We start from the raw sequence: 15,655 nt of genomic DNA, 5'->3' as shown, positions 1-15,655 counted from the left end.
CCCCCCCCCCCCCCCCCAGTGTGTTGATGGAATCCAGGGGAAGACTTGCAAAGAGCTGAGGAGAGAGAAGAGCTCCTTAGCTATGCTGCTTGACAAAAATTAGTCAAGTCCCTCTTAGGTCTGTGGAATTGAGGTCACTCTCTGAGAGTGAAGAATTTTGGCAGGCTGGGAGGTCCTGTGTTCTCCAGAAGACCTGCAGGTTAACTTTTTGCTTTTATGTTAATGTGAGACAGAAACAAATTCTTGACAATAAAATACAGATTATTTGGAACAAAATAAGCTAAGTATTTATTAGGTTTCATAGATTTTGATGAGTAACTTAATTCAGTTCTGAGTTTTCCCTCTCAGTATTAAGATTGGTTCAAATGAGTTCTCTGGTTTGTAGAGATAATTTTCATGTGAGAGAACCATGCGTAGCTTTTGGGTTTTGGCCAGGGTTTTTTGAATCATTTTATGCCTTTGGCAGCTGATGTATTCAAATCCATTTGGGGGGAAAAAGAAAGAGAAAACAACTGAAAAGTTACAAAATCCAGTTTAATTGAAATAGTTGTCTCTTTTGGCACTTTGGTTTTTTACAGAGACAGAGAACAGTCATTTAACGGGAACTCTAGGAGCAACTTTACCATATAATAGGCAACATTAAGCAGTTTCATACTGGATACAAAATAATTATCTCTTAATAAAGTGCAAGTTTGTTATAGAACACGTAGAAAATTTTATATCTGAAGTGGCTTTCCTCTATATCAACTACTTAAGTTGTATGTCCTAATTTTCTCTGCCATCAGGAAAGAATGAAAATGCAAAGTAATTTAGAGTTCTCTTTTCAGACATAGCCTTGATGTTATTCTGTTCCCTGGGGGAGGGAACGAGAGTTTGGGGTTTGGGTTGGAGAACATGAGTCTCGGAGACACAGACAAATGTGCAGAAGTCTGATCAGCATTTATTTATGTCAATGGTGTTGAAATGAATTCTCCGTAAACTGTGCTGGCTTTTTGGCATATTTCTCAGTTTGCCTGTCCAGCCCTAGAAGAGGGTTGATCTAGGGTAAATCAGCCAGGATGTTTGCTTATGATTCCAAATGAGGAGGAAAAAAATCAAGATGGGAGTAGGGCATTTTTCTCTGCCCATTCTGAGAATCTACATTTCTGTGTGTATAAGACACTGTCCATTTGAGAGAGGCTCTATTACATTCTTAGAACTTGGAATTGATTTCCTGAGGAGAGATCTCTTTCTAATATTTAACTTCAGTGAAAAAATATATTATTAAACCTGAAGTCAATGATTTATTTTTTTATACCCTTTACCCTGCAAGTGATATTAAAAATAAAGCTGTAAAGAATTCAGGAGGAAACAAAGAGTTATTCAGAAAACTGGAGTTTCCTTTGCTAAAGTTAGGTTGGCAATAACATGGAGCAAAATCAAAGCATCTTAGCCAAAATAAATCTGCACAATGGAGCTATCAGATATGAGGTAATAGTGTGACATGCCTGTGGGTATCCAACATTCTTGTAAAAACCACAGACCCAAAATTTGGTCCTGCACCATTAAGCCACAGTTTTGCCAAGCAACAACACAGAACGCAGGTTTTCAATCACTGTTGCAAGCCAAATGTAATTCCCACCAAAAACAATTAAATCTTTTTACCAGAGGTCTGAGTCTGGGCAGCCTAAGCCCTGAGAATCACTTCAGTGGCATGGAATCTGAATCTCATTTCAGTGTGAAAATGAGGCAGTCATTGTTCAGATCAGGAGGAAAAGTCAGCTGCAAAATACATGGCAGGCCAGGAACTAGTAACTTGAAGTGATATTTGTTGAGGTTAGATTAGAAAAAGGTTAGCTAAGAAATTTATAAGTTCTTTCTGATAGCTGCATAGACCATCTTATAGTGTTCATTTTTGCTGATTAGAAAAATAATTCATGCTGTCTTTAGGGAAGTGGAAAATATATAAGAATATATAGAATAAACTATTACCTCCTCATATAACTTAGATATCTGAGAGTATGTGTAAAATTTGGATCATTGCATGTTTTTTGTATTTTGCTTTTCATTGCATATTTTCTGTATTTTGCTTTTTAATTTTAACTTAAAACTTCTTTTAGTATTTTCCATTTCCCTATATATTCTTCACAGACAAGATATACAGACTATATATATATATATATATATATTCACTCTATAGATTTTTACCCATTTACTGCTAGTATAATTAATATTTTAGATAAACTATTGTTCACATCTCTGATTATTTTTTTAAGATAGAATTTTAGAAGTGGAATTATAGGATGTAAGTGGTGGAACTTTTTGAGGTTCTTGATGTCTATCACCAACTGTTTTCCAGGATGGTTATTGTCTGTCTCACGTATCATTTGCCAACAGTGAGCAACATCTTTGATTAGAAGTAGATGTGGGGGTGCCTGATTGGCTCAGTCGGTTGAGCATCTGACTTTGGCTCAGGGTCATGAAGTCATGACTCCTGAATTCAAGCCCCACATAGGGCTTGGTGCTATCAGTGTGGAGCCTACTTCGGATCCTCTGTCCCTCTCTCTCTCTGCCCCTGCCTCTCTCTCCCTCTCTCTAAAAGAAATGAAACAGTTAGAAGTAGATGTGGATAGGGTAGAATGCAACACACTCTGTTGTTCATTATTTCTAACTATCAAATTATTTATTAAACAATACTAGTGTGTGCCAGGCATAATTCCTGGCAATGAGGATAAGTAGTAAACAAAAGAACCCCAAGATCCTGTCTTCAGTGAGCTTACATTCTATTAAGGAGAAAAAAAAATACAATAAATAAATTATATAGGACATCGGGAGTTAATTATTATGAAGACAAATAAAACAAGAGATCTGGGAGTGTGTGTAGGGACAAGGACTCAGGGAGCATTACACAGTTTGCATATCCTGTGGATATGTGGGAAAGTTTTCCACCTTTGAGGACTTTTTTACGTGTTTCCTGTAAGAGGTTAGTTAGAAAGTAACCTAGAAATGATTGCGCTCCAAAATCCATAAGTATTTGAGGAACTCTGGAACTTTGGCTATAGAAAATATCCAATACAGATCTTTGTTAGTTTTAAGGAAGTCCTATTCCTTTGCTTATTAATTTAATTTAATTTAATTTAATTTAATTTAATTTGAATTTTTATTTTGATGCTGCTTTAATAGGTCTGTTAAAGACAACTTAGTTACATATCAGCAACAGGTTGAATATGACTTTTATTTTGCTTTGTCGCTCCATTTCCTGTTTCCTTGTTTATTATCTATCTAAAAGAGTAGCAAAAGCAAAAACAACAAAAGGCTTTATGGGTGGAGGGTGAGAGATGATAAGGGAAAGGAAGTAAGCAAAGAAAAGGAAAACAGAGAAATAATTAGCAACCCCTTTTAGAGCAAATGTCAGTTCCTGGCTTCAGGGAGACCTGCCAGTCAAAGGATCCTCTGATCTTCCTTCCCAAGGCCATCAAGGCAGTAACTCAGTGGTACCATTCAGGCTACTAGAGTTGGATTTCAATCCATTTAATTTCTGGATCTCCACCAGAAAAATAAAAACACCCTTCTGTGTTTTGGCAAAAACAAACAAACAAACAAACAAACAAACAAACACAAACCACACCTGTATTAAGCTTCCCTTGGTTCTTTGCAATTTTATCGCTTTTCAAAGACTCTTACATAGTGGGGATCTCCTTATCTCGATCTTAATTTTTGGCATGATTGAGGAGGATTTTAAAACAGAGCTAGGAAAAGAGGTTGAAGGAAAAGTAGCAGGTCTCTTAATCTGGAGGCTTTCAAACTTTAGATCTTCTCACAAATTATTTTATCAAAGATCAAGGTTTTTACCATACTTAAAAGTTTTAAAAGCCATTTGTTTTTCTGAGAAGAAAAATCAGATATTGTCTAGTATACTTATTCTACATTTTTAAAAGATATAAAAGTAGCCACAGTGCTATTGGTTTGTTTGTTTGTTTGTTTGTTTGGCATGTTCTGAGTTGGAAACAACGGCTTTACTCTTACATACAACTCTTTTTTCTCTATCTTTCCCAAATAAAATCCCTTAATTCAAGCCACAAACTTATTTTAAATTTAATTCAAGAAAAGACATAGATCTGTAGGACCAAGAAAGATAGTCATATCAGCCATTGCACACAAATCTGAATCTGTCCTTCTACCAAGTGAAGAAAGTTTGACTCTATCAGATTTGGTAGCATTAGATGTGATGTACAACATGATAGCAGGCAAAGCATATTGAAAAAGTGATTCTCAAGTTGATCCAGAAAGATACTGAACAAACTTGTCCCATATCACATTCTAGTTATCAGGAGACCCAAGGCTAGGAAATTGCTCTCTTAATTATAGTCTGAAGTTTATAATTTTTCAACAGACATAGGGACTGTGTTTTCATACAATTATTGATGATGGAGACAACATTTTAAGGTAACAAGAAATTGAATGTAAGCCCAAGAGCCCTGAGTGCTTAACATCTCAAAGTCCAAGTTTCTCCAAATCCTTCCTACTGGATTCTTGTAAGAGATAATGCATACCAAGTACCTAGGAGAGGGCTTCATCCATTATAGGTGCTGAATAAATGACAGGTGTTATTCTGATGGAAAGCAAAAGATAATTCTGGTTATAGTTCATTGCCCAGACTGGGAAATCAAAAGATACCATCTAAAGATACAGTTATAAAGATAACCAATAGAGGGGCGTCTGGGTGTCTCAGTCATTTAAGCGTCTGACTTCAACTTAGGTCATTATCTCATGGTTCTCTAGTTGGAGCCCCGTGTTGGGCTGTGTGCTGACAGCTCAGAGCCTGAAGACTGCTTCAGATTCTGTCTCTCCCTCTCTCTGCCCCTCTCCCACGCATGCTCTGTCTCTCCCTGTCTCTCAAAAAATAAACATTAAAAATAATTTTTTAATTAAAAAAGAAGAAAATCAATAGAAAAACATAAAAGAAAAACAAATATATTTTTATAGTAAGATATATATATGACTTTTTATTATTTTTTAATGTTTATTTTTGAGAGTGAGAGACAGCACAAGAGGGGGAGGGGCAGAGAGACACAGACTATGAAGCAGAGCCCCATGAGGAGCTCAAACCCACTAACCATGAGATCATGATCCGAGCCAAAGTCAGACACTTAAATGACTGAGCCACCCAGATGCTTAAATGACTGAGCCACTCAGATGCTCCTAGCAAGATATATTTTTAACAGTTTGTCTTTTGTATCAATATGCTTAAATGTGGTCAGTGTTCCAATTGAGAGAAAACAACTTCCAGATTTATATTGTAAAGCAAAACTTAACTGTATAGTGCATATAAGAATCACATCTAAAGCAGAATTATTCAGGGGTCACCTAGGTGGCTCTATCGGTTAAGCTTCTGACTCGTGATTTTGGCTCAGGTCATGATCTCATGGTTTGTAGGAATGAGCTATGCGTCAGACTCCGCACTGTTAGTGTGCAGCCTACTAAGGATTCTCTCTCTGCCTCTCTGTCTCTGTCTCTGTCTCTGTCTCTCTCTCTCAAAATAAATAAAAATAAATGAATAAGTAAGAACTTTAATAAAAAAATAAAACAAAATTACTAAGGAAGTTTGAATATGAAATGATGGAAACATGTATATTGGGTAAGTATAAAAAATAAATTAGCAAATGTCTCAATTTTTCTTAACGAAATAAATGAATTTAGATAAAACCAATCACATTAAATAAGGCAAGAAAACATACTTTATAGTGGCAAAGAGGTAAAAGAAAGAATACAAATTTTATTGCACTGTCATTATAATTACATAAAATTACATGTGCCCATAAGGGCTGGGAGAAAACATGACAGAGTGATGAGATTATGGATTTTTTTTTCTCTACTTCCACTCCCATTAATATTGTTACACTTAATAATAATAACATGATCAAATTTCTTAAGTTAAGCATTCATTACATATTTAGAAATGTACGATATCTAAAACAAAATTTCTCAGACGTATCTCATTGCCAAAGGAAAAAAAATACACGTTTGCTGTAGAGACACTTTGAAATACGTATATTTTCCACTCAGAGTGTAAAAGCTTTTTTCTTTATCATTAAAATAATTTCAGTTAGATAGTTCAACAAAAACTGTTGAGTCATTCTAATTCCATTACAATGTAATGGCTCTGTTGCTCTTATCATTTGCTACTTTTCGACGATCAAGTAGTTAATTCTGTTCTTCCTCCATTTTTATAGCAATATGAGAACTGGAGGCCCAACCAGCCAGACAGCTTCTTTTCTGCTGGAGAAGATTGTGTTGTAATCATTTGGCATGAGAACGGCCAGTGGAATGATGTTCCCTGCAATTATCATCTCACCTATACCTGCAAGAAAGGAACAGGTAATGATCAATTAATAACGCATACCTAATCTGCATTTCAATTATCAAGCATATTCAAGATGAATAAACTTCATTAGTTCAAGACACAAACTGGATGTCATATATGGCATCTCTTGCTGCTTACGGAATATTTCACTCCTCCAATACATTTGCAAAATTCATTTTCAGTAATGTCTTTACCTTAGATTTCAGATGCTTAAGATAACAATATCATATTCGTATTGCAAAAAACTACCTGGCAGTATCTTTAAGAAAAACAAAGCACCAGCCCAAGAGTCTGTCCACCTGTTTATTCTGATGAGGAGAACTTAAAAAAAAAAAAAAAAAAGTCAACATCTAAGAATCGGGTTATATCATGAAATAATCTGGATTTTTTTACTCTGGTAGAAAAATAAGAACTGGTACCATTTGGTCCATGTTGGAACGTGTCAGTGGTTTGAAGTTCTGGGGCTTAAAAACCATTGCCCTCCCTCACTAGGGATGTTCCCTCATTTTGTAGGCATTTGAAGTTTATAATCATTTCTGTAGGAGCTCATTATGTGTTTATAAACAATAGAACAAAAACAGCGTCACTCTATTGTTGGATACCTTCAACGTCTGCTAAAATAAGAACATTTGTGATGTAAGCTCTGTAGCAAGAATTGCTTAGTCAACATTAAACAGATAAGATTAAGATCACTGATTTTAGAAAGTGTTTATTACTGACCAAGATGTTTGAATTTCTGAGGCACACTGTATAGACGTCCTCCTTTAAAAAAGCAGGAATTCCATAAAAATTTTTTAAACTTTCACAATTGATAATGGTGTTAGAATATGAAAATTTAGCCTCTAGACCTAGAATTTTTCATCAAGTAAGCGTACAATTGCAAAATATAAAATTCATTGGATTCATTTGTCTTTGGATATAAAAGTAGTAAACTAAAAATACACACTCTGCAGATATTTTAGGAACAACTTAAACCCCGATACTAAGAAATTCTATCAGAAGAAAGAAAACACTGAGATACACAGAGCTCAGATGAAACTCAGCTGTCAGCCCTGTCACTCTCTTTGCTATTGTCTTATCTCAAGTCGAATTTATTCGGACTCTCCTTTCTGTCTGAGCAGCTTCCCTGGCGTTGTGTGTGCATTACTTCAGCACTTCTGCCATGGGACTGGTGAAAATAGCAAATCAGGTATTTGCTCTTTTCCCTGTTTCTAGTGTAAGAAGTCTTTAATGAACTGTTTGTCTCTCTCTGAATGTCATGTTTGCCTTCTTAAGTCTCCAAATGTTCCTTGGAGTCATGCCTTTCCCTTTGTGATCCAAGCATTCTTGTATGCCCCATGTTATTTTTTCCTAAAGCAGGGTTTCTCAACAGCAGCACTGTTAACATTTTGGCCCAGGTAATGCTTAGTTGTGGGGGCTGTCCTGTGCATTGCAAATGTGTAGCAGCATTCTTGCCTTCCACGCAATGAATGCCTGGAACGTTCTTCTCCACCCCCCTATCCTCCTCCTTTGTTTTGTAAGAACCATCAGCGTCACTAGACCATGCCACCTATCCCTGGGGAGGGAGGGAGAGAGAGAAAACTGCCCCAGTTTGAGGACCACTGCCCTATAGCTACAGAGGCTTTACAAAAACAGCATCCTGGTTTACATTTCCAGATGGGGAAAAAGACTTGTAAGACGTTGGTTCTACTTGATTAAGGGAGAAAACCAAACCAAACAGAAAGGTTCCTTCATTTTGTCACTCTTTTGTCTGATTTTTATTCATATAGACTTAACTCTTTGTTAATCAAATACTCTGGGGAATTTTATAAATGTCTATAGACTTTTATAAAAGACTCATTTCTCCTTTCACATGTTTTAGACATCCTTAAACATACAGACCTAGATAATTATACTTTTAATTAAATACGTGTGAAGAGGATTATAATATGTGTATATAAAAGCCATTATTTCCAATTTTACTGAGAGTTAACTGACACACTCACTGTATAAGTTTAAGGCATACAGCATGATGGTTTGATTTACATAAATTTTGAAAATGATTGCCACAGTAGGTTCAGCTAACATTCATCTTCTCACATAGACAAAAGAAAAAGAAAAGAAAGAAAAAAGAATAAAGGGAAAACATTTTTTTTCCTTGTGATGAGAACTATTACGATTTACTGTCAACTTTCCTGTATATCATACAGCATTGTTAGCCATAGTCATTGTGTTACATTACATCCTATTACTTATGTATCTTAAAGCTGGAAGTTCGTACATTTTGACCACTTTCTATGAGTCTGTTTGGTTTTTTGTTTTAGATTCCACATATTTAGAGTTAGATTTTAGATTTGCTTTAGATTCCACATGTAAGTATTTGTCTTTCCCTGTCTGAATTACTTTACTTTGTATAATGCCCATTCGTGTTGTCTCCAATGGTAGGATTTTCTCATTTTTTATGGCTGAATAATATTCCATTATATGTATGTATATAAACCCACAACTTCTTTATCTATTCATCCATTGATGGACACTCAGTTGTTTCTGTGTCTTGGCCATTGTAAATAATACTGCAATGAACATGAGGGTGCAGATATCTTTTTGAATTAGTGTTTTTGTTACCTGTGGGTATATTCCCAGAAGCAGAATTACTGGATATATGGCAGTTCTATTTTAATTGTTTAAGGATCCCTCAAACTTCCCTGCTACTTTTCTAGTAGCTGTACTAATTTACAATCCCGCAATGGTTCCCCTTTCTCCACATCCTCACCAGTATTTATCTCTTGTTTTTTTGTGGGTTTTTTTTGATGATGGCCTTTCCAACAGGCGTGAGGTGATACGTCATTGTGATTTTAATTTGCATTTCCCTAATGACTACTGATCTTGAACATCTTTTCATGTACGTCTTGGCCTTTGTGTATATTCATTGAAGAAAGTCTTTTTGGACCCTTTGCCCATTTTTTAATTGGGTTATTTGGAGTTGCCGCTGCCCTTCTGGTCTGAGGGGCTGGAAGACACTGTCTGCAACAGATGAGGCTGTGACTCAGCACCTTGCCTGGGTGTGAGCAAACCAAGCTCTAGAGCTGGCAAATCTCATTTGAGGATCTGAATCAGGCAGATATGTTCCCTGGTCAGAGTGCACTTCTGACGTGGCTCTGCAGATAAGCAATGCTGCTGGCTGGGATTACTACTTAGGCACTGCAGGTATGAATTTGGTCTACGAAGATTCATGTGCTGGTTGTTTCAGACCCCTCCCCCTCTTTGGAGTCATAGTCAGATTCCCTGTGGCTGAGTCCCAAAGATTCCCCTGTAATACCTGTGGTGCAACAGCACAGTAGGGCTCCCACAAAGCATCCCACAATGCTGGGGAAGCTGGTTTACTTCCTGGCGTTCTTTTTTCCAACTGGAAGAACCTGAGGCTCAGAGAAGACCTCTTCACATGATGCTGCACACTCCTGGTGGAGGAGCAAAGTGGTCAATGGTTAGCCATTCTCTTATCCTGCTAATGGAGTCTGTCTTCGTCTCTGGGCTGCAGGGGAGTGCTTTAGCCTCCCCTCCATGTTCAAGGATTCTCTCAGTAGTGTCTTGTTCTTGAATAGATGCTAGTTGTTCTTGGAATCATCACTTTTTAGAGAACACCTCAGTGCATACTATCCACACATCTTTGGATCATTTTGCAGATTCCTTACAGTCCCATCTGTTTACTTCCCAATTCCAACCATAGATAATGACTTCATTCTCTTATTTTCCTCTTTAGTATTATCACATATGCTCGTATTTGTAAACGACAAATTGTTTAGTTTTGCACATTTTTGAACTTCAAGTGGAATCATATTGTACGTATTTTGTGACTTGCTTTTTTTGTTCAGCGTTATTTGTGAGATTTATCCACGTTGATACATTTAGCTGTATTTCTTCATTTTGCTGTTTATAGTATTTTATGTATAACTAACTATATAACATGTTATTTACCAGTTCTCCTGTCAGTAGGCATTTAGGTTATATTGAGTGTTTTTGCTATTATAGACAACATTTCTTTTTTTTTTTTTAATTTTTTTTTTCAACGTTTATTTATTTTTGGGACAGAGAGAGACAGAGCATGAACGGGGGAGGGGCAGAGAGAGAGGGCGACACAGAATCGGAAACAGGCTCCAGGCTCTGAGCCATCAGCCCAGAGCCCGACGCGGGGCTCGAACTCACGGACCGTGAGATCGTGACCTGGCTGAAGTCGGACGCTTAACCGACTGCGCCACCCAGGCGCCCCTATTATAGACAACATTTCTATAAATATTCTTCAATTTGTTCCAGATAGACCTCTGTGAGTTTCCATAGGGTATTTTTCCAGGAGTGACATTGCTGAGTCATAGGATTTATTTGCCATCACATTTATTACAAAATGCCAAATTATTTTCCAAACTAGTTTTCCAATTTGCACCTTCCACCAGGAATATGTGAGAGGTCTTGTTACCCCACATCTTCTTTAAGATTTGATATTATTGGACTTTGAGATTTTTGCCAATCGGGTGGGTATAAAATGTTATCTGTTGTGATTTAATTTGTGTTCACTTGGATACTTTTCCCTGGATATCATTTCATATACTTATATGGCATTCACTTATAGCTCTTTTGTAAAGGTTCTATTCATGTTTGTTCCTTATTTTTAAAAATTGATTGCTTCTCTTTTTTATATTGATTCATAGGAGTCATTTTTATATCCTGTTTTGTAATCCCTTGGCAATTTTATCTGTTGCAAATATCTTCTCCCAGTTTGTAGACTGTTTTTACTCCTATCCTGTGGTATTTATTGATGAACAGAATTCTTCCTTTTGTTGCATTTTTCTTTATGGTTCAAAACTTTCTGTGTCTTAAGAACTCTTTACCTACCCTAAAGTCAGAAAGATAGTCTACACTGTTTTCTAAATGTTTTAAGGTTTTTGCCTTTTATATTTTTGTATTTAAACCATCCAAAATTAATTTCCCATGTATTCCGAGGTAGGGAATGAAGTTCATTTTTATCCATATGAACACCCAATGTCCAAGTGAAAAAACTACCTTTTCTCCACTGTTCTGCCATGTTGCTTCTGTCAAGTATTGAGCCTATATGTGTGGATCCATTTCTGGTCTATTTGCCTGTCCTTCCCAATACCGTACTCATTGAATTATTTTAGCCATATTATAAGTCCTCATCTATAAATAGCTTTGGAAGAAATCTGTATATTGACAATGACAACTTTTAATTTGTCAGCATACCGCAGAATCAAGTGTAAGTGAATTATATGATTGATAGTTTTTAACCTTAACCTCACAAACCCATTAGTTTTCCAACTGAAGGCATATAATAAATAAAAACTTTAAGATACTGATGGACACAACACCGATAAGCCACATGTTGGCATGAGACAGGTGCTTTTTAATTTGGAAGTGGACCTTCCAGATGGGTAGATGAACATATGATCATTTAGCCTAGTGGTTCCTTACTAAAACACAGTTAAAGGTGATATAATCTGAGATTGAAACTAGGCACAGAGTCTCAGTATTTAGCTTTTGCTCTTGAAAAATTTCAATTCTTCAATTCTAAATGATTGCCTTTGCTGAAGGTGCTTGATTGGGTACCGTAAAAAAGGAAAGAAAGCAAAAGATTCATACTAATAGAAATATTTAGATTATTTGGCAATAACCCAATTTACTTTTCTTCAGTTGCTTGCGGCCAGCCCCCTGTTGTAGAAAATGCCAAGACCTTTGGAAAGATGAAACCTCGTTATGAAATCAACTCCCTGATTAGATATCACTGCAAAGATGGTTTCATTCAACGCCACCTTCCAACTATCCGTTGCCTAGGAAACGGAAGATGGGCTATGCCTAAAATTACCTGCATGAACCGTAAGTGGTACTTTAGAAAGAATGGACAACCGTGCTCTAACAGCTACTAGACACCCTCATTTTACAGCTACGGTATTGGTAGTTTAGGGTATGGAGCAAGTAATATTGTTGTGTTTTCTTTCTTTCTTTCTTTCCTTCCATGTAGCATCTGCATACCAAAGGACTTACTCTAAGAAATACTTTAAAAATTCCTCATCAGCAAAGGACAATTCAATAAATACATCAAAACATGATCACCGTTGGAGCCGGAGGTGGCAGGAGTCCAGGCGCTGACCCCCCAAATGGCGAACATGTGTTTTCATCATTGCAGCCAAAGTCCTAACTTCCTGTGCCTTTCCTATCACCTCGAGAAGTATTATCAGTTGGTTTGGATTTTTGGACCACCGTCCAGTCGTTTGGGGTTGCTGCGCTCCCAAAACATTTTAAATGAAAGTATTGACCTTCAGTAAGAAGCCTAACAACATGAAAGGAAATGAGGGCAGAAAGTAACCGTTTCCAGCCTATCTAATTTCTTTAGTTTTCTATTCGCCTCCAGTGCAGACCATTTTATAGTGTATACCAGCATACTGGACTATTTAAAAAGCTCAATTTCAGCACCAATGGCAATGTAAATAAGATGATTTAATGTTGATTTTAATCCTGTATATAAAATAAAAAAGTCACACCGAGTTTGGGCATATTTAATGATGATTATGGAGCCTCAGAGGTCTTTAATCATTGGTTCGGCTGCTTTTTGTAGTTTGTTTAGGCTGGAAATGGTTTCATTTGCCCTTTGTCAGCAAGACCGAGGACGGCTTTTCCTAGACAACTAACAAACACAAGGTCTTATAGGTCACTGCACCACGTCAGCCTGAAGCGCAGTTTGCTTCCAAGCGGTGCTGAAGCCTGGCTAATAGGATCCTGACAGAACTAGGGACTGCACCGTGGAACTCCTCTTTGCTGCATTCCTTTCTCTTCACTTACACGAAAGGCCTGAATGGAGGACTTTTCTAGGACCAAGAGCATTTTTTAGGGGTCAAAGTGCTAATTATTAACTCAACCAGGTCTCCTTTTTAATGGCTTTCACAACACTAACTTACAAGGTTACAGATCAACACGTTTCAAATGGATACAGACCTAAGGGTTATGAAGGGGGGGCGGCCCCCCCCCTATTGTTAAAACAACAACACGCATTCAAAGAAAGAAATTTTGTATATATAACCATTTTAATCTTTTATAAAGTTTTGAATGTTCATGTATGAATGCTGCAGCTGTGAAGCATACATAAATAAATGAAGTAAGCCATACTGATTTAATTTATTGGATGTTATTTTCCCCCAAACCTGAAAATTGACATTAGTGTGCTAGTTATTTTTCAGTGTTAGCCTTTATGCTTCCCTCACACAGTTTGGGGCCATATAATCTAGGTATTTTGTCCCTGATTAAATAATGTGATGGATAGAATGCATCCAGTGTTTATTATGAAAAGAGTGAAAAATGTGTAGCTTTCAGCAAATGGTGTTTGCCCATTCTAAGCAAGGAGCTACAGAGAGAGTGTGGGCATTTCTTCCTATTAGGTGGAGTGTACATGTTGACATTTCTCCCTGTTTCTTCCCACTGTGTTTTCTCCCCTTTATTTGAATAAAGTGACTGCTGAAGATGAATTTGAATCATTATCCACTTAATTTAATGTTTAAAGAAAAACCTGTAGTGGAAAGAAGGCATTTAGGAGCCATTCCCTAATTTCAGTTAGAACAACCTTGAGGAGAATAGACAACAAATAAAATGCAAAACAAGCAGACCCAACATGGATTCTTGTTCGCGAAACCTCCTTTGGCTCAGAAGAAACAACAGTAGCTACCATCATTCTCTGTGGCTTTAAGTAAGTTCCTTGGTTGTCACACTAAGTGTGATCCACCTTTAGGTGTTCCAGAGCACAGAATGACAGTGTCGACCTATTAGGTTTTAATTTTCCTCTTTCTTTGCAATGCACACAATACGTTCCTGTATTTATATTATAATATGTATAGTGTAAAATGTGAATGACTGTTGTTGTTTTTTTTTCTTTCTTTCTTTCTTTTTTTTTTTTTTTTTGTGAATGAAAATCTAAAATCTTTGTAACTTTTTATACCTGCTTTTGTTTCACCAAAGAAACCTAAAATCCTTCTTTTACTATTTTGTGACTGGTCTGGTTATTTACAACTTTAAATGCACCAACATTTTTACACCCTAGTTCCATCACAAAGTTCAAGCTGCTGGCTTGGATGAACTGATTTTGTGGCTAGCAGAGAAGTGATTATATATGTACCTGTGAAAATTCAGGTAGTAATGCTGATAGTGTTTACATCTACATAGTTACCCATTAATCTCAAATGTGAAAGATGCATTCAATAGGAAAAGTGATAGCTCATGTTTACAGAATGCTTCCTATGAACCAGGCCAAGTGCATCATCTCCCAGCAGCCTGTGAGAGCAGTGCTGTTACTGTCTGATGAATGAGGGATCGGCCGTAGAGAACTCAAGTCCTTTGTCCAAAGTCCCATAATTAATTTGTAGTGAATGCAGCTCATTTCCAGAGTCTGCATGATATTCTCAAGAAAAATGTAAAATATTATGTTCCAATTGTTATATGTTTAGGAGGCTAACTTACTGGCTAGAAGATCCTATCTAAAAAGTGATCAGAAGATTTCAAAAGCATCAAGTTTCTATCCACCCAGACATCCATCCATTTCTTCATTTTTCATTCATTCACTATTAAGTGTCAGGCACTGACACTTATGTCACTTATGACACTATGTGTCAGGCACTGTCCTGGGCCCTGGAGACTCAGCAGTGAATGAACTAGACAGATCTCTGCCCACATAAAGTTTTTTATGCGGGGTACATCCCATGGGGATTATTTTAGAGCTTTGTTCTATTCGATAAATTTATGGATAATTTGGAAGAACAAATCCATGATGTGTTCTGCAGTTGTAGCGAAGATATCAGAAAGGGCAAAGGTGAGTTCAAAATTATTTTGAGGTCTCTTTCTTGGAATGTCAAAAATATATGGGAATTGGGCATGAATAGAATCTCTTCTTCTCTTTTCTGATCTTGTCCTTATAATGTGCAATGCAGTCTGTCATATTTTTACCCAGAACTTTAAACAGAAATTACCCTGGAGAGTAGATATGAATTTGCATTACTTGTGCATGTACACCCTTATTAGATGTTTATAAGCCCATCGGGTATATTTTTATTGATCTAGGTGCAAATAATGGAGTCTGTAGGATGTTCAATTACCCAGAATACTTGGATGGAAGTTTGAGGATATTTGTACCACTCAAAGTCAGCTAGAGGTGGTTTTCTGTTTCTAAAGTCTAGGTTACATATCAGGAGGAAGAATATGCCCCTACCTCTGGGGGCTATTAAGAATAGGTAGTCTTCCAGAGTAGCTGAAATGGAAAAGAAGTAAGAGATTATATAGGGAGGG

The 15,655-nt window shown here is 36.8% G+C and overlaps 1 protein-coding gene across 2 annotated transcripts in view; it reads left to right on the top strand.

Annotated features, from left to right (window-relative positions):
* Positions 1-13,848, top strand: part of VCAN (versican) — a 111,479-nt gene extending 97,631 nt beyond the window's left edge. For both annotated transcript variants that reach the window (XM_040449341.1, XM_040449348.1), the window contains 3 exons: positions 6,213-6,357; positions 12,023-12,205; positions 12,351-13,848. In XM_040449341.1, coding sequence (XP_040305275.1) covers positions 6,213-6,357; positions 12,023-12,205; positions 12,351-12,478 — 456 coding nt within the window. In that variant the 3' untranslated portion in view covers positions 12,479-13,848. The remainder of the gene's footprint in view (positions 1-6,212; positions 6,358-12,022; positions 12,206-12,350) is intronic.
* Positions 13,849-15,655: the final 1,807 nt, after the last annotated feature.

This window comes from Herpailurus yagouaroundi, unplaced genomic scaffold (genome assembly GCF_014898765.1).
Source record: "Herpailurus yagouaroundi ecotype Mexico unplaced genomic scaffold, PumYag 29, whole genome shotgun sequence".
NCBI lineage: Eukaryota > Metazoa > Chordata > Mammalia > Carnivora > Felidae > Herpailurus > Herpailurus yagouaroundi.
Note: the sequence above shows the minus strand (reverse complement) of the source record. Positions and strands in the feature narration are given on the sequence as shown.